The sequence below is a fragment of the Neoarius graeffei genome, chromosome 1 (genome assembly GCF_027579695.1).
Source record: "Neoarius graeffei isolate fNeoGra1 chromosome 1, fNeoGra1.pri, whole genome shotgun sequence".
NCBI lineage: Eukaryota > Metazoa > Chordata > Actinopteri > Siluriformes > Ariidae > Neoarius > Neoarius graeffei.
In genome coordinates this window covers 85,507,694-85,526,933 of record NC_083569.1, presented here as the reverse complement: position 1 = coordinate 85,526,933, position 19,240 = coordinate 85,507,694, and the positions used below count along the sequence as shown (strand labels likewise).

Here is a 19,240-nt window from a genome sequence, read left to right as displayed (position 1 = left end):
CTAAGCTGTGGAATGCCCTGCCACTAGTGTTGCGCCAATGCTCAACACTGTCCACTTTCAAAAAACAGCTAAAAACACATCTCTTTAGCTTGGCCTTTTCTCTCTGATTTTTAATAACGTTATCATTATTGATTTCTCATGATTTTATTATGGTTCTTATCTTATTGTTTTGCTTTTTATTTATTTATTTTTTACTGTTCAGTGTCCTTGGGTACCTTGAAAGGCGCTTATAAATAAAATGTAACTATTATTATTTTCTTGTTGGAAGATTTTGTTGGAGTCGAGTCAGGAGTAATAGACGGTCGCTTAGTTGGACCTGGGTTTTTTGCCATCACTTGCATCTAAACTTTTCGACTGTAAAAGGTAGTTTTGCGGCTTTTAAAAGATATTAGGACGGAGCGAGTTCTGAACCATGTAGTTCCCTCCGCCGCCATCTTGGCCTCGCTGTTGTGACGCCCCAGCTGGTTTGTGCTGGGTCTGTCACGTGTCCCGTCCTGTCTGTCTGTTGGTTGTTGTTTCTCTCTTTGGCCTGCAGGGGGAGCTTGCCATCAGTGTGATGTAGGCTAATTGCTCAGGTGGTTGGGAGGTGGGTATAAGCCGGGTCCTGGCAGTTTGCGAGAGAGCTCTCTCTCTCCTTCCCTCCCCCCCACCCCCCCTTCCTCGCCTGGCGGCGGCGCTGGCAGCCGGAGCGGGCTGTGGTTTATGGTTTGGGGTTTTTTTGCACTTTACTATGTTGATATATATTATAGTCTTGCTTTATCTCTTATTCCCTGATTTTTGTACATAGTTTATTTTAATAAATATCTTTCGTTAATTGGAGCAACTGTGTGGTCTCCCCTTTATGTTGTGCCTGCCTTGAGCCAGGTGACCATGATATGTGGGGGCTCGATCTGGTTAAATTGACCTGCACTTTTCGGTGCGCTTTGGACTTTGGAAGGTAGGCTACGCTGCGATTCCCATTAGTTACGTAATTGACGTTGGGGTAACGTTGGGGCGTTGAATGAAACGTATTGAGGTTTTTCACCCACGTGGCCAAGTCATGTGAGGCTGCCATTTTGGACGTCACGGCTCGAATCAGTTTGAATGCGAGGAAGGCGACAAACGAAAAACATAAAAGAAAAAGGAGCGAGATGCAGAAAACACCATCACTATCCAGCGACGTAGGGCATTTACAGGGCGAGCAGAGGGAGAGGTATTTGCAAAAATTGAGGTTAGCAGGCTTAGAGAACGACGTTTACCTGCTTCCACCAGGATTGTTCACTGACGTACGGAAGTACACGAAGCCCTCGTCTTTACCTGACTTCGGCCCACATGATCTGTATACCTATGTCGTTAAAAACCCATCGCCATACACAGGTATTGATCTGAAAGTGTATAAGAGTTTGGATGCCTACAAATATTTTGTCAGGCTGGGTAACATGCCTACATCAGCGGGTCATCCCTGGAGCCGGTGGTCGCCATCTTATTACAGCTAAGGTTTGTTCACATTTTCATTCACTTTCGGTCCTCAGGATAAACAAAATGTTATTAAATGTCATTGAAATAACTTCTTAGTCTGTTGAGACATGGCCCGTTATAAATTTGCTGTTACCAGGCAATGACCAAGAACTGTATTATTAGGGTCGGTGTCTGTGTTGTAGCAGTGTACTAGCAGCTAGCTGTTAGCACTAGCTAATGTCAACAACATCGTAGCTAGTATGTTACTGTAGCAATGTTTACGTTCAGTCATTTGGATGACTGTTAAAACCTTTCAGTCTCAAGTTTTTCATTTACTAGTTTACTGAGCTAGCGCGCTCGGGCAAGCTGGGAGCTAGCGTGCTCAGCCTGCCGGAGCGCGCTAGCTCCCAGCCTGCCGGAGCGCGCTAGCTCCCAGCCTGCCGGAGCGCGCTAGCTCCCAGCCTGCCGGAGCGCGCTAGCTCCCAGCCTGCCGGAGCGCGCTAGCTCCCAGCCTGCCGGAGCGCGCTAGCTCCCAGCCTGCCGGAGCGCGCTAGCTCCCAGCCTGCCGGAGCGCGCTAGCTCCCAGCCTGCCGGAGCGCGCTAGCTCCCAGCCTGCCGGAGCGCGCTAGCTCCCAGCCTGCCGGAGCGCGCTAGCTCCCAGCCTGCCGGAGCGCGCTAGCTCCCAGCCTGCCGGAGCGCGCTAGCTCCCAGCCTGCCGGAGCGCGCTAGCTCCCAGCCTGCCGGAGCGCGCTAGCTCAGTAAACTAGTAAATACAGTAAAGGAAAAACTTGAGACTGAAAGGTTTTAACAGTCATCCAAATGACTGAACGTAAACATTGCTACAGTAACATACTAGCTACTATGATGTTGACATTAGCTAGCTTGACCTTCAAAATGGCAGACACCGGGGCGTCACGTGACCCTGTGACGTCAGGTGAAAAACCTCAATTGGCGTCAGTTTGGCTTACTGTTTGGGGGGAGCCACAGGTTGCATTTTTGTTTGGGTTTGTGGGAGATAAATTTGGTTTAGTTTTATGTCCAGCCTTATTTTTTTCGCGGTGTATTTTGGCAGTTTATGTAACCGGATGAAAATATTTTGGAGCTATCGTTCATCCTCGGCTTAGAGCGCCATTGCGCTGGGGCTTTAGGCTGGACTGTCACTGTGCCTGGGCCGAGGACATCGCCGTGGGAATTCGGGCTGAACTGGCTTTGGTCGGGGCAGCTCGACTCCAGCGGTACGGGTGAGTAAAGAACTTGGCTCTTGGGCACATTGCGAAGCTAGGTTAGCATATGGTGGGTAAATGCTTTAGATATGGGGAAGCTCCATAGTTTGTCCAGTTTTGTGAGCTGTCTGTACTTCGCGTGGTAGTTATTTGGGTTGGATAGTCTGGAAGATCAATTTGTTTATTTTGTATGAGCGTTGGTTGTTAGTTTGTTGAGTGGGTAGTTGGTACACTTACAGCGCTGTTATGAGTGCAGTGGAGGAGTTTTTGCGAGCTCCATCAGAGGAGTTGTGTGAAGTTCACGAAAGATCCGCTGTTTAGTATAGCGGACCATTATGAGCCGGAAATAACCATTCCTAAGTCATCTAAAAAAGACCAATTGTTTGACTTTATTCATAACAAATTAATAGCGAGAGAGAGAGGTGCTGCCGGTGGGTTCACCGAGCGAGACTGGTAAGCTGGAAATACCACTTGTAGATACATCAGCTGGGGTAGATCCGACGGCAACACAATTGTTAGACACGTCCTCGAGTTCCAGTATGCGCTCCTCTAGCCAGCTGACTTTCGAGCAACAAGTGGAGTTGCTAAGGATGCAGTTGGAACAAAAGAAATTGGAAACGCAGGAAAGGGGAAAAAGATCGTTTATTGGAAATAGAAAAGCTTAAACATAATGAGGTGTTCGAGTTGGAAAAACATGAACAATAAGTGACAGTTTGTGCACTCACACTAATTAATAGATCACTGATATTACACATGTTTTTGCATTGCAATGTATTGTTACATTTCTACCACACCGTACAAACCAATCAGTTAAATTCTCGTCTACAAAACAGGAAATGGAGAAAATACAGATGTTGTGACTCATTATTCGTTCATCTTCAGTAAGTGGTTTATCCTGGTCAGGGCCACAATAGATCTAGAGTCTACTGAGGCAGGAATACCCCCTGGAAAGGAATTAAGACCCATCACACACACATTCACTCCTAGGGGCAATTTATTGTAACAAATTAAATTTTTTTTCGAAGAGTCAGAACCCACACACACTTCCAGTTAACACAAGAAGTGACAAACCACATGCTTTCTCCCACCCATCTCACACAGAGAGCAACTCAAACCAGAAGCCTGAATCTGAGGAGGACATTGCTGTGGTAACAGTCAACGCTATTTATGAAGAGTATCCCTTTAAAGCGCGACCTCACGTTGAGGACTCTGCCGAACAACCACCAATCGGGTAACCACACATCATGGACTATAGTACAGTACTATAGTCTGTACTAATATTACATTTAGTGTTTATACAGTACATCATGTATCCTGCATAAACACTACACTCGCCAGCCATCCATCTCTTCTCTCTGTCCCTGTCTGTCTTTCAGTCCATGTTTCAGCAGTAATATCCCCTTGATGAGGGTGGTGCAGTCAGTTAAACAAACTAAGAGGAGATCCAGTGGAATATTGAAGAAAGGCTGGCTGTTGCACCATACCAATGTAGATACACTGGTGAGTGAACACTAATACACACACCAGAAGAACACACTGACATTTGTTGTCAGGGGAAAATTGTGTCGATTTGTAAATGTTAGATAATGAACATCAGTTTGGTTTGTCTTGCAGAGAAAAAGGCACTACTGGGTTCTAGATGGGAAAAGCATCACACTGTACCAGAACGAGAACAGCAACAAGTACTACAAGGTGCTTTGTATTCCCTGTGAATCACACAACCTCCCAGAACGTTATTGTACCTTATACTACAGCACTATTCAATTCTCAAATCTGATTGGTCAGAAGGTGTTGATTAATTTTCCATAATAGCAGATGTGATATTAGAGGAATGAAACACTTCAGGATGCGTTATTTAAGCAGTATCATACAAGCAAGAGTGTGATTATAATGAATATCTACTGGTTCTGTGTAGGTACCAGCCTGCAGGCCAAGTGCAATAGGTAATTACAGCTGTGCTGATTATTCAGTATAACCACACAATTACGAGTGCAATATTACTTTTATACAACGGTTCTATAAGCAAGACATTAATATTGATTATTATACATACAGGGCACTTTTTCGATGGAATAAAAATTTTCTATTCCCTTCTAGCAGGTTTAATTCATTTGGTTTGATAGCATGCAGTATTGCTAGCATATCGTTTATCCTATGTGCATTACGTCACTCTACCTAATGGAGAATGAGCGTTGAATATGGTTTATATTGCATGGTTGTCAAGACAACATGTCACACATTGGAGCTGATACAAATATTCAGTGAGAGGCTTCTGCTGCTCATGCACAGAAGCATTTCTTTGTTCGCTGGGAAAGAGAAAGATGCATTGAACACCCAAAAGACTCCCAAAACTTCATTAGATATTCTTCTCATAGATTTACAAGAGAGAAACATACCAACAGACATCGAAAAACTGAGAGTTGCACGGTAAGGTCAGACAAACAATGTCATGCCCCCATCATGTTGTCTCTGGACCTCCAGACCTGATGCCAGTTGGTGCACAAAAGTGCCACAGACCTGACGGGTATAGAAGTTGCCCCACAGTGACAACCGACTTGCCGAGTGATGCCATCCGTTGGCCATTTCAGTGGCACTTCTGCATGCCATCTAGTGGTGTGCCATTGACCCTGTTGGGTTCATCTACCACATTGCACCGAAAAGTGCCCAGCTGCCAGCGCCTTATTGGTGATGTACTATTTAACCCATAGCTGGAAGCCACTTTGGGTCAGCGCGGACCTGGGGGCAATGGTGATTAAGGGGTAACTCCACTTCCCCCAATGCTCAAGTCCTCCTGGACCTAAGACTCTCAACTGGTTGCAGTTTAAAATCATACCTGGGACTTATTAATAATATTGGCTGGCTTTTTTCATGGTATATCAGATATATTCCATTCAGCTAGCATAATATTGAACTCATCTTCGACTTATTCAATATCATGCTAGCTGAATGGAATATATCTGATATACGTACTACTCAACGCCAGTATGGCCAAACACTGTTTCTTTTTGATCCCAAAGAAGCCACACTCACTTTATAGCACATCAGGTAACTGGCTAGCTAGCTCACATTGATTCGTACATTCCCGTTAAAAGTACCTCAGGTAAAATCGGCATCCTGCATTCTCTTTCATCTTCATCTGATGAGCTTTCATATTATCAACCAAAAGTTATATTCCTGAAAAGTGTCATTTTTGCCATGTTTGTTGTTGATGTCACGAACACCACTGCAGTAACGGTTTCAAAATAGGAAGTGTAATTTACGTGGTGGACACAGACAAGCAGAGTGGTCAACACCGTGAAATGTCCCAGTGCATTTATCGGAAATATGGGCACTCTTGGTAAACTGTGTGACCAGTCAAATTAGTCAAATGGAACTAACTGGTGTATAATGCAGAATAATCATTTTGTGGGTTTTAACAGTAACTCTCCCACACACCACTCCGCCTTTGATAATTTTCCTATAACATCATGCCCCCCCACCCAGGTGTTCTATTCCTCACTTCACAAAAATCTAACACATCCTTTTTAGTACATCCTTTTTAGTATGTCCACTTATAAAAAATAATTTGTTGTTTATCTCATATGGCATCTTTAAAAATGTAAATGTTCTGTGTTTGGCTCTCATAAGCTGTCACACATTGTTCCTAATCCTTCCTTCTTGCTGTACAGGAGCTGCCTCTGTCTGAAGTGCTGCAGGTTCGAGGTTCATCTCAGCTCACTGTTACTGTGCAGTCGGATGACGCTGGTCATTCATTTGAGCTGCTGACGAGTTTTGTGGTCTACTGTGTGTTCGCAAATACAGAAGGAGCAGCCTGGGAGTCGGCCATCAGACTCGCGCTCATGCCTTTACAGAGCATTGGCCTCAGCACAGCATGGCCTGCAGGTCTCGGTCTCGGTCTCTCTCTCTCTCTCTCTCTCTCACACACACACACACACACACACACACACACAAATTGTTTATACGAACTTATTCCAGGTATTCCTAAATGTCCCATAATATTACACCCGAAATTAAAACCTTTACAAAAAATAAAAATTACAGCACTTTCCACTTTAACCCAAATGCAGTCAAGCAACCGAGACATGTTTGCTTCTTTAGTTCTGCACTGGTGCTGCAAGGTTTAATGGCGCAAACAAGTAAATTAAAAAAAAAAATACTCTTGGACGACAGTACCGTTTAAATTTTTTAATCTGACTGGTCATAAGGGTGTTGCTTACTTTTCCGTAACAGCAGCTCTGGCTGTAATTCAAGTGCAATATCTTTATATTTAATGCAATCATTCTGTTACACTAGTATTATCATAACGGCTCTTTCACAGAGCCTTGTATGGTGGATACTCTACAAAACCTAAGACTTTGTTAGTTATCAAAGAAAAATGTGCCATTTTCTGTAAGGGTTAGGGTTTGTGTCAGCTTTGTAATGGTCAGCAAATGTTCCAACAAGTCTACAAGCCAGAGGATGTTACACTTTGTGGTTTCTCTTCCACAAGCTGAAAAAAGAGAGGCTGGTGAAGGAGTGACTCTAACACCTACAATACAAGTGCTAGCAGGAAGTAACTTGTTTCTAACTAGAGTAACAGTTAAAAAGCATGACGTGCCATTCTTTAATAATTAAAAATGTAATTGTTGAAACATTTTTGTGGTAGAAGAGGTAAGTGCTGTTGTTTGGGGTGTGGGTCAAATTCAGAGCTGTAACAGTTACACCAGCCTGTCATTGATTATTTTCCTATTACAGCATGCCCCAAAGTGTTTCATTCCTTACTTATTACAGTGCCTTGCAAAATTATTCACCCCCCCCCCCCCCCCCCCCCCCCCGGCTTTTTACCCATTTAGTTACATTACAACCTGTAATTTAATTTTTTTTTTTTTAAATTGAATTTTATGTAATGGTTCTGCACAAAATGGTCTAAGTTGGTGAAGTGAAATGAAGAAAAAAATATAAATAAACTGAAAATTGGCGTGTACATATATATTCACCCCATTTGCTATGAAGCCCCTAAAAAGTTCTGGTGCAACCAATTACTTTAATAAGTCACATAATTAGTGAAATAAAGTCCACCTGTGTATTATATACCAACAGATCAAGTGTCACATGATCTGTTGGTTCAACCCCGATTCCAAAAAAGTTGGGACAAAGTACAAATTGTAAATAAAAACGGAATGCAATGATGTGGAAGTTTCAAAATTCCATATTTTATTCAGAATAGAACATAGATGACACATCAAATGTTTAAACTGAGAAAATGTATCATTTAAAGAGAAAAATTAGGTGATTTTTAAATTTCATGACAACACATCTCAAAAAAGTTGGGACAAGGCCATGTTTACCACTGTGAGACATCCCCTTTCCCTCTTTACAACAGTCTGTAAACGTCTGGGGACTGAGGAGACAAGTTGCTCAAGTTTAGGGATAGGAACGTTAACCCATTCTTGTCTAATGTAGGATTCTAGTTGCTCAACTGTCTTAGGTCTTTTTTGTCGTATCTTCCGTTTTATGATGCACCAAATGTTTTCTATGGGTGAAAGATCTGGACTGCAGGCTGGCTAGTTCAGTACCCGGACCCTTCTTCTACGCAGCCATGATGCTGTAATTGATGCAGTATGTGGTTTGGCATTGTCATGTTGGAAAATGCAAGGTCTTACCTGAAAGAGACGTCGTCTGGATGGGAGCATATGTTGCTCTAGAACCTGTATATCTTTCAGCATTGATGGTGTCTTTCCAGATGTGTAAGCTGCCCATGCCACATGCACTAATGCAACCCCATACCATCAGAGATGCAGGCTTCTGAACTGAGCGCTGATAACAACTTGGGTCGTCCTTCTCCTCTTTAGTCCGAATGACACAGCATCCCTGATTTCCATAAAGAACTTCAAATTTTGATTTTTTCTGACCACAGAACAGTTTTCCACTTTGCCACAGTCCATTTTAAATGAGCCTTGGCCCAGAGAAGACGTCTGCCCTTCTAGATCATGTTTAGATACGGCTTCTTCTTTGAATTAGAGTTTTAGCTGGCAACAGCGGATGGCATGGTGAATTGTGTTCACAGATAATGTTCTCTGGAAATATTCCTGAGCCCATTTTGTGATTTCCAATACAGAAGCATGCCTGTATGTGATGCAGTGCCGTCTAAGGGCCCGAAGATCACGGGCACCCAGTATGGTTTTCCGGCCTTGACCCTTATGCACAGAGATACTTACTTCCAGATTCTCTGAATCTTTTGATGATATTATGCACTGTAGATGATATGTTCAAACTCTTTGCAATTTTACACTGTCGAACTCCTTTCTGATATTGCTCCACTATTTCTTGGCACAGAATTGGGGGGATTGGTGATCCTCTTCCCATCTTTACTTCTGAGAGCCGCTGCCACTCCAAGATGCTCTTTTTATACCCAGTCATGTTAATGACCTATTGCCAATTGACCTAATGAGTTGCAATTTGGTCCTCCAGCTGTTCCTTTTTTGTACCTTTAACTTTTCCAGCCTCTTATTGCCCCTGTCCCAACTTTTTTGAGATGTGTTGGTGTCATGAAATTTCAAATGAGCCAATATTTGGCATGCAATTTCAAAATGTCTCACTTTCGACATTTGATATGTTGTCTATGTTCTATTGTGAATACAATATCAGTTTTTGAGATTTTTGTAAATTATTGCATTCCGTTTTTATTTACAATTTGTACTTTGTCCCAACTTTTTTGGAATCGGGGTTGTATATAATACACCTTTTCAGAAAGGCCCCAGAGGCTGCAACACCACTAAGCAAGAGGCACCACTAACCAAATAACACCATTAGGACTAAGGAGCTCTCCTAACAAGTCAGGGACAAAGTTGTTGAGAAGTACAAGTCAGGGTTGGGTTCTTAAAAAAAAAAAAATCCAAATCTTTAATGATACCCCAGAGCACCATCAAATCCATCATCAAATGGAAAGAATATGGTACCACAACAAACCTGCCAAGAGAGGGCCGCCCACCACAACTCATGGACCAGGCAAAGAGGGCATTAATCAGAGAGGCAGCACAGAGACCAAAGGTAACCCTGAAGGAGCTGCAGAGTTCCACAGCAGAGACTGGAATATCTATCCATAGAATCCCAATAAGTTGTACATTCCACAGAATGGGGCTTCATGGAAGAGTGGCCAGAAAAAAAGTCATTGCTTAAGAAAACACGTTTGGAGTTTGCCCAACAGCATGTGGCAGACTCTCCAAACACATGGAAGAAGATTCTCTGCTCAGATGAGACTAAACTTGATCATTTTGGCCATCATGGGAAATGCCATGTGTGGCGCAAACCCAACACCCTGAGAACACCATTCCTACAGTGAAGCATGGTGGTGGCAGCATCATGCTGTGGGGATATTTTTCATCTGCAGGGACAGGAAAGCTGGTCAGGACTGAAGGAAACATGGATGGCACTAAATACAGGGCAATTCTGGAGGAAAACCTGTTTGAGTTGGCCAGAAGTTTGAGACTTGGACGAAGGCTCACGTTCCGGCAGGACAATGACCCTAAACATACTGCTAAGGCTACACTGGAGTGGTTTAAAGGGAAACATTTAAATGTGTTGGAATGGCCTAGTCAAAGCCCAGACCTCAATCCAACTGAGAATCTGTGGTCAGACTTGAAGATTGCTGTTCACCAGTGGAGCCCATCCAACTTGAAGGAGCTGGAGCAGTTTTGCCTTGAGGAATGGGCAAAAATCCCAGTGGCTAGATGTGGCAAGCTCACAGAGACTTATCCAAATGACTTGCAGCTATAATTGCAGCAAAAGTGGCTCTACAAAGTACTGACATTAGGGGGGTGAATAGTTATGCACGTTGAAGTTTTCTGTTTGGCTGAGGCTAAGGACACCGCCGCTGTTTCCCTAAAATAAATATCTTACTTGTGGGCACTGCCGCTATTTCCCTAAAATAATGTTCCTACTTGCGGGTACCGGGCACACTTTCTCCTCAAAAAAATGGTTAATTAGGAAACTACAACTTGTTGTAAAATATGCCGGTATATAGCGCATAGATAAAAAAAAAAAAAAATTATTACATTTTCCATATATAGAACATCTGCAGGACACCAATACGTGTCAAGTTGTGCCGTGGCACTAAATTTCTGCACTGACGTGTGCATACACATGCTTATGTACTTTATTCAAGTATGACGGTCTATTTGTGCATGCACATTCATGTAAACGAAAAGAAAAATCCTTCCATGTCCATACTCGAAGAGAGCCATAATTTTGACACATGTATATATTTATTCATGTACTGATCTTACATTAATATCACTAAAAAATGGGCCAAGGGCCCTGTATGTTACCGGCCTTAGTGTACATCAGCTAAGTAAAGGTCATCAAAGGTGTTTGCACTCAAAGCGCACGTAGGAGTACGTAAACTTGGCATCATACAGTGGCTGTCCAGGCCTGATGTTCTTATTAGCTTTTTCAACGGTTCTGGAATTCTTCACAGTAAAAAGGTGACCATTTTGTTTTGCACCACACACTAAAAACCCCTTTGAAGTGCTCCCAACTTTCAAATGGTGTGTCGAGCATCTCCGACCCCCCCCATCTTCAACAGTTTAAATGCCTGCCAGATTTGACCGGAAGAAAGAGATTGCTGTTTTGTTCTTTCTGACTGGTCGAGAGTGGCGGTGTCCAAGATTGGAATTTCCTGCATTTGGGAAACAGCGGCAGTGAACCTGGACACAGCGTTTCTGTGTCTAGGTCAAATCTGGCGATTTGTTGTTTGCTTCTCAATTTTAAAAAAAAAAATCACATCTTCAAAGTTGTAGGCATGTTCTGTAAATGAAATGATGCAAAAGTATTAAACTACTAAATATGCAAATCAGATTAGAATTAAATGATAATCTATAAGTCCACTTTCACACTTTAGGCCCACTATGTCTCCTGTATGAGGTTTTTTTTTTTTTAATATAAATCTTTTTGATCCATATTTATAGAGGAAAGCACAGTGTGCATTAATCACTGAAGTGTAAGGATTGGTGAATGTAATATGAGAGAACAGAAAAAAAATTGCTTGAGAATAAAGTTTTGCTGTTTGTTATTTATCTAGATGATCGAGCCATCAGTGAAGAAATCCAGGTGAGTATTTATTCTCATACAGCTGTTGCAGGAAATACCTGTATTCTGTGTGGGCTAACACTGTCATGGGTGTTTCTCAGGATATTAGTTTGCTGTATCAGGTTTTCTCTGAAGTGTTGGGATCAGGTCAGTTTGGAGTGGTGTACGGAGGTAAGGTGTTCATTCAGAGTGATAAGTAATTTACACTGTTAGTCCATTAAGAGCTGGCCATGTACAGAGTTGGGTTTGTGTGCAGGTACTCACAGGCAGACGGGACGACCAGTAGCCATTAAGGTCATTGAGAAAACTCGCTTCCCGGCCAAGCAGGAGAGGCAGAGCACAAATGAGGTGGCAATACTGCAGGTCTGTTGAATGAGTGTGTTCTTTATAGTGGAATTAGTTTCAGAAAATGATTGCTATATTGGGCGGCGCGGTGGTGTAGTGGTTAGCGCTGTCGCCTCACAGCAAGAAGGTCCTGGGTTCGAGCCCCGGGGCCGGCGAGGGCCTTTCTGTGTGGAGTTTGCATGTTCTCCCCGTGTCCGCGTGGGTTTCCTCCGGGTGCTCCGGTTTCCCCCACAGTCCAAAGACATGCAGGTTAGGTTAACTGATGACTCTAAATTGACCGTAGGTGTGAATGTGAGTGTGAATGGTTGTCTGTGTCTGTGTCAGCCCTGTGATGACCTGGTGACTTGTCCAGGGTGTACCCCGCCTTTCGCCCGTAGTCAGCTGGGATAGGCTCCAGCTTGCCTGCGACCCTGTAGAAGGATAAAGCGGCTAGAGATAATGAGATGAGATGAGAATGCTGTATGTTTGTGTGTCCAGAGTCTGTCCCATCCTGGAGTCATTGTACTCGAAGGCATGTTTGAGACACCTGAGCAGACTTTTGTCATCATGGAGAAGCTCCATAGCGACATGCTGGAGATGATTCTGTCCAACGAGAACGGACGTCTTCCTGAATGCACCACACGCTTCCTTGTTATGCAGGTAGCCATGGAAATCTGTGCTATATTATAATCAGATGTTGTTTTATTATTATATTATTATTTTATTATTATTATTATTATCAGTCTGAAATGGAAACTATTCTATTGTGTTTACTCCACACCACCACTCAGATACTGATTCTCAAGCTCTTGTTATTTAAGTATTAAACCAGGAAAACACTGGAATCTGTAGCACTATGGATGTTCCTGGTCTTAATTTAGAAAGGATAAGATACAGTGTCTTGCAAAAGTATTCATCCCCCTTGGTGTTTGTCCTGTTTTGTCACATTAGAAGCTGGAATTAAAATGGATTTTTGGGGAGGTTAGTACCATTTGATTTACTCAACATGCCTACAACTTTAAAGGCTTTTTTTGTATTTTTTTAAAATTGTGACACAAAAGATCATTAAGATCCCCCCCCGAAATCTGGAGTGTGCATATGTATTCACCCCCTCCCCCAAAGTCAGTACTTTGTAGAGCCACCTTTTGCTGCAATTACAGTTGCAAGTCTCTTGGGGTATGTCTCTATTAGCTTAGCACATCTAGCCACTGGGATTTTTGCCCATTCCTCAAGGCAAAACTGCTCCAACTCCTTCAAGTTGGATGGGTTCCGCTGGTGAACAGCAATCTTCAAGTCTGACCACAGATTCTCAATTGGATTGAGGTCTGGGCTTTGACATGGCCATTCCAAGACATTTAAATGTTTCCCTTTAAACCACTCCAATGTAGCTTTAGCGGTATGTTTAGGGTCACTGTCCTGCTGGAACGTGAACCTTCGTCAAGTCTCAAACCTCTGGCTGACTCAAACAGGTTTTCCTTCGGAATTGCCCTGTATTTAGTGCCATCCACCTTTTCTTCAGTCCTGACCAGCTTTCCTGTCCCTGCAGATGAAAAATATCCCCACAGCATGATGCTGCTACCACCATGCTTCACTGTGGGAATCGTATTCTCAGGGTGTTGGGTTTGTGCCACACATAGCATTTCCCATGATGGCCAAAACGATCAAGTTTAGTCTCATCAATCTTCTTCCATGTGTTTGGGGAGTCTGCCGCATGCTGTTAGGCAAACTCCAAACGTTTTTTCTTAAGCAATGGCTTTTTTCTGGCCCCGTTTCTATAAAGCCCCTTTCTGTGGAGTGTATGGCTTAAAGTGGTTCTATGGACAGATACTCCCATCTCCACTGTGGGTCTTTGCAGCTCCTTCAGTGTTATCTTTGGTGTCTTTGTTGCATCAAATGCCCTCTTTGTCTGGTCTGTGAACTTTGGCGGGTGGCCTTCTCTTTCAAGAAGAAGAAGCAGCAGAAAGAAGAAACCTTTATTTGTCACATGCACACTTCAAGCACAGTGAGATTCATCCTCTGCATTTAACCCATCTGAAGCAGTGAACGCGCGCGCGCACACCCAGAGCAGTGGGCAGCCACGCTACAGCACCCGGGGAGCAGTCAGGGGTTAAGTATCTTGCTCAAGGGCACTTCAGCCCAAGGCCACCCCATGTTAACCTAACTGCATGTCTTTGAACTGTGGGGGAAACCGGAGCACCCGGAGAAAACCCGCGCTGACATGGGGAGAACATGCAAACTCCACACAGAAAGGCCCTCACTGGCCACTGGGCTCGAACCCAGGACCTTCTTGCTGTGAGGCGACAGCGCTAACCACACCACCACCATTCTCTTGTCAGGTTTGTAGTGGTGACATTCTTTCCATGTTCTTATAATGGATTTAATGGTGCTCCGTGGGATATTCAAAGTTTGGGATATTTTTTTATAACCCAACCCTGATCCTATACGTCTTCACAACTTTGTCTCTGACCTGTTTGGAGGCTCCTTGATTTCCACAGGGATGAGAATTTTCCGCCGATCGGCGGATTTCCGACTTTTTCAGACCAAAATGATTGTTTTTGAGCATGCGCGCGCAACATTAAGGTCTGCATCATGCATCTTAGAATGTGCGCGCGCGAGGGAGACTGTGTGCTTGTTCATGTAGCGCATGCCAGACAAAGAGCATCCTGATTGGGTTACTCAGCAAGATAAGCCAATCAGCTTTCAGTGTGGGAGGGCTTTTATCTCTTTTTCTCGAGGACCGGAGTTTTCAGCTGAGTCAGCGCAGCCTACAGGATCGGCATGGCAGAGAGAGCACGCGAGTGCCCCAAAAAACCAAAGCACAAAACCCACTTCAGCTCAGATTACACAGATCTCCGTGTCTAATAATCATCTCCCTGTCTAATAATAAAATAAATAAATAAAAAAATAGCCAAAAATCATTAGCCCCTGGAACCCCTGGGCCATGGGCCCCGCCCTGGTTTTTTCAGACTTTTTAAATATTTTTTATTCTCATCCCTGTTTCCATGTTGCTTGCTTAGTACTGTAGCAGAGTCAGGGTCCTTCCCGAACAGGTGGATTTATATAGATATCATGTGACAGATCATGTGACACTTTGATTGCACACAGGTGAATCTTAATCAACTAATTATGTGACTTGTGAAGTGAATTGGTTGGACCGGCTCATAGTTCGAATTACGGGGGGTACTGGGGGGTACTATACCCCCCAATGAAGACCCAGTACCCCCCAAAGAGACAAAAATATAAGTTTTGGGGGGGTCTGATATTTTTTCTGATATTGTGAAAAGGAATATATAATTCAAACCAACTCCCATTCAGCATTCTTATTGTAGGAACATTTTAATGTAAATCGATTTCAGACAGACACCCCTATTATGGACCGTACCATTTTTAGTCACCGCAGCGCTAGAATGCACTAGAAGCAACAGCTTCTAGTCCACACCGTATTCAGTGGATTCATCAGATACAGTCCATGGGTTTGCAGCAAATTATACAATCTATGGTTTGCAGCAGAAGCCGTGCATTGGTAATGTTAGTTGCTAACCAACTTTTAGCCTGTTGAAAATGTGTTATGTTACAACTTTAATTTATTAAAGTGATTTGTTCTTCTTTCAGCTCATGTCACGTCTTTATATGTTGAATTAGTACTTACCCACTGAGGCCAGTAGGCTACAGTGGACGGACGTTAACGTTAGTTACCAACGTTAATTAGCAAGATAAGCTAAGTCTCTATTTAAATCAAGCTTATTACAGTGTGGTATAGAAACGATTCTCATTTTATCATGAATAAATTGTGCCCTCCTGAAATTCATTTGGCACATAGGCCCATCCTGTGTGTGTGATTAGGCACAAGAAGTTCTGATGTAGGCCGAGCTAAGCCTATGTACAATTACAATCAGAACCTCTGGGGGCAACATAAAAAGAGCCAGGTAGTAGGCAAGCCTAGGCAAAATAGCCTAGTACATATGCTAGTATTTGAATTTGTTTTCTATTGTTTTTACTTACATTCCTTTTGTATTATTTTTAAGATATTCATAGTTTCATCTGAGTACCCTGTTTGATTTTATTCACAGAGACAGTAGGCCAAACATGAGGAAAAGAAAAGGGCCAGACATCAGGCATTTTTTTGGTGCTAAAAAAGTAGTAAATATTAGCACTAAGATCTACAGACAATTACAGTACAAGTGTAGGTGCAGTTAGGTTTTATACACTGTTCATGTGAATAAAGAAAATGGGTTCCCAGCAGACAGGAGAAGCACAGCAGGACGAAAGAGAGCAAGACATTCAGCAGGACTGTTCTGCATGTGTGTATATACTGTATGTGACTCATTTGTAGTGTTGATACCCAGTTTGTTCTGACAAAGAAGGTTATCAGGTTGTACTGCTGTTTTTCCTTCTGTGGTAGTACTGTATGGTTTGTCATGCTTCTTAATGACATTAAAAATTATTGTTCAGAGTTATTGTGTTGAGTTACTGACACCGACTTCCATAGACGAGACGGGACCGGGGGGGGGGGGCGATTGATGTGATAGTGGACCATGATGGTACACCCCCCCCAATTATGGTGGGGTAATTCGCACTCTGGACCGGCTCTTGTAATGTTCATGATTCACAATGATATCTTCATTGTTTAATTCAGTCCACAAGGGGGCGCTAGGTTTACTGTTTGGGGGTAAGCTAGAAAGGTGGGAAGCGGAAGGAGCGAGAGAGGAAGAAGCCAGAAGGCGGATAACATAATCTGTAATGTGTTCGAGAGAGTGAAGTCAAGAAATATTCATTTACAGAATTTTCTTTGTCTTGGTGTTTAATTCAAGAACTTTACAGCTCTTATTTAGGGGTTTCATACCGTATAAAAGGGTATGAACTGGACAAAGCGAGTCAAGAGACACACCTGAGGAAAAGGATCTGGTGAGGCAAGCAGCACGTTCTCAGGTTTAAGGTCACAGTGAGCGATGTGTCTCATGTGCAGGTAGCGCAGAGCCTCCAAAATCTACAGAAACGCCCAGACACACCCAGATATCAACATCTGACATCCATTATACCTATGCACAGTCCAGTTTTGTTTTTTCATCTTTATTGTTTGTGTCACAATAAAACAACAATTTTCACTTTTAAAGTTGTAGGCATGTTGTGTAAATCAAATGGTGCTGACCTTCCATAAAATCCATTTTAATTCCAGCTTGTAATGTGACAAAACAGGCCAAACACCAAGGGAGAATACTTTTGCAAGACACTGTATGGTACTTGTTTTCCTGTAACTGAGCACCCTCAGGTGTTCTATTCCTTACATATTTTGCCACACCATGATGATGCTTGTTTGCTATTGGATGTCAGATGTTGATATCTGGGTGTGTCTGGGCGTTTCTGTAGATTTTGGAGGCTCTGCGCTACCTGCACATGAGACACATCGCTCACTGTGACCTTAAACCTGAGAACGTGCTGCTTGCCTCACCAGATCCTTTTCCTCAGGTGTGTCTCTTGACTCGCTTTGTCCAGTGCCTGCTTTCCCCAAACATGTCCGAGCAGAGATCAGATTCTGTCCATGCTCCTAATCTCCCTGTACGGTTTACTTGTATTAGCGCAGATTTATTGGATCAAACGTTTTATGAGTTGTAATAGAGTAGGATTGTAGACTGGATGAAGTCATCAAGGAACAGGATTTTGAACTTGTCTATTTAAATGGTGTGCTCTTTTTTTACTATTGTACTACTATATGATATAGGATGATTTGCACAGTGAGTGTATCAATATCTACATTTAAATAAGCCCCAGACATTTGCAGTACAAGCTGAAACATATCCACACAGTCTGTTTCAGGTGAAACTGTGTGACTTTGGTTTTGCGCGGATCATTGGTGAGAAGTCCTTCCGGCGCTCGGTGGTGGGTACGCCAGTGTATCTTGCCCCCGAGGTGATCAGCAGCCATGGCTATAACTGCTCCCTGGACATGTGGGCTGTAGGGGTGATCCTGCATGTCAGCCTGAGCGGCACGTTTCCCTTCAACGAGGATGAAGACATTCACCAGCAGATCACTAACGCTGCCTTCATGTACCCACGTCATCTGTGGGCCCTCATTTCTCTCGAGGGTGAGACATAAAACTCAGACTGTTCTAGAAACCTGAATGTACATCTGGCTTGATTAAATTGATGCTGAAAACTTTGAATCTGTGATTAATCAACTTGACTTTTACTGATGACTGATTTTCTCTGCTTTTTTCTCACAGCGGTGAGTTTGATTAATAACCTGCTGCAGGTGGTGGTGCGCCGCAGGTTCAGTGTGGGGAAAGCTATGGGACACCCCTGGCTCCAGGTAAAATTACCTTTTAATCCTGGTCTCAGTATGGGGGGTGGAGGCGAGGCAAGCTGATGATAGTAAATCCTAAAATCCTATACATCCGCACATATTTTTATGTGATGCACAAGATCAGGAGTTTAACTTTTTGGATCCTGTAAAAAAAAGAGAAAAATTTACAGACCTCAGCTGTACCGAATTATACTAATATTAAAACAAATCACAGATCATCTGGCTCTGCTTCAGGGATCACACTATGAGTACCATGGCACAAGATGATTGTGATTCTAGTTAATCAGGGTAAAGTGTTTTAACCCTTAAAATCCCTCACACTTATCGAACATTGTGTTGTGTTTTCAATCCACGTGCAATGCTTGATTTTGTGCTTATAAAAGCCAAAACGACAGAGAGAAGACTATTGAAGAGGATAAAATATTGCCAGGATTCGGTTATACAGCAGCACCCACTTGTGGAGGATCTTCTACTTCCAACAATGAGTCCAACAAAGCTGAAAAACAAAACTTGGGCTGAATCAGAAAGAAAGAAAATGTGAAAATGATGCAGTAATATAATTTGTAAATATGTTTTCATGTGCATGTGTGCCTACAGAACTTTCAACTGTGGTGTGACCTGCGTCAGTTTGAGCAGCGTCTGGGTTGCCGTTACCTCACTCATGACTCGGATGATGAGCACTGGAGATGCCACGCTCAGGAGAAAGGCCTCAGTCTCCCTCCACATCTACAGACAGAGCAGGGACACTAACACACACGTACACTGGACACCTCAGTTTGATCAGGAGACCTGTGACTGTGGCGTGTGGACTGTACAGAATCCAGTGCCCTGATGTGATGTACATTTTATGCACACTGACTATTTTTAATAAAATGATGCAAAACTCTGGA

The 19,240-nt window shown here is 43.1% G+C and overlaps 1 protein-coding gene across 1 annotated transcript; it reads left to right on the top strand.

Annotated features, from left to right (window-relative positions):
- Nucleotides 1-2,749: 2,749 nt before the first annotated feature.
- LOC132885369 (serine/threonine-protein kinase D1-like) lies at nt 2,750-19,240 on the top strand. Its single transcript, XM_060920008.1, has 13 exons — nt 2,750-2,765; nt 3,762-3,891; nt 4,037-4,160; nt 4,275-4,352; nt 6,329-6,542; nt 11,719-11,747; nt 11,828-11,897; nt 11,983-12,089; nt 12,549-12,710; nt 17,418-17,516; nt 17,865-18,132; nt 18,271-18,356; nt 18,948-19,240. Exons 1-13 carry the CDS (start codon nt 2,750-2,752, stop codon nt 19,098-19,100), a joined length of 1,536 nt encoding a protein of 511 aa, XP_060775991.1. The 3' UTR covers nt 19,101-19,240.

What these genes read in the sequence shown, in the direction of transcription:
- LOC132885369 (XM_060920008.1), top strand. An exon ending in ATGAGGTGGCAATACTGCAG is followed by an intron (nt 12,090 to 12,548) that starts GTCTGTTGAATG and finishes TTGTGTGTCCAG; the next exon opens with AGTCTGTCCCATCCTGGAGT. An exon ending in CACCAGATCCTTTTCCTCAG is followed by an intron (nt 17,517 to 17,864) that starts GTGTGTCTCTTG and finishes AGTCTGTTTCAG; the next exon opens with GTGAAACTGTGTGACTTTGG.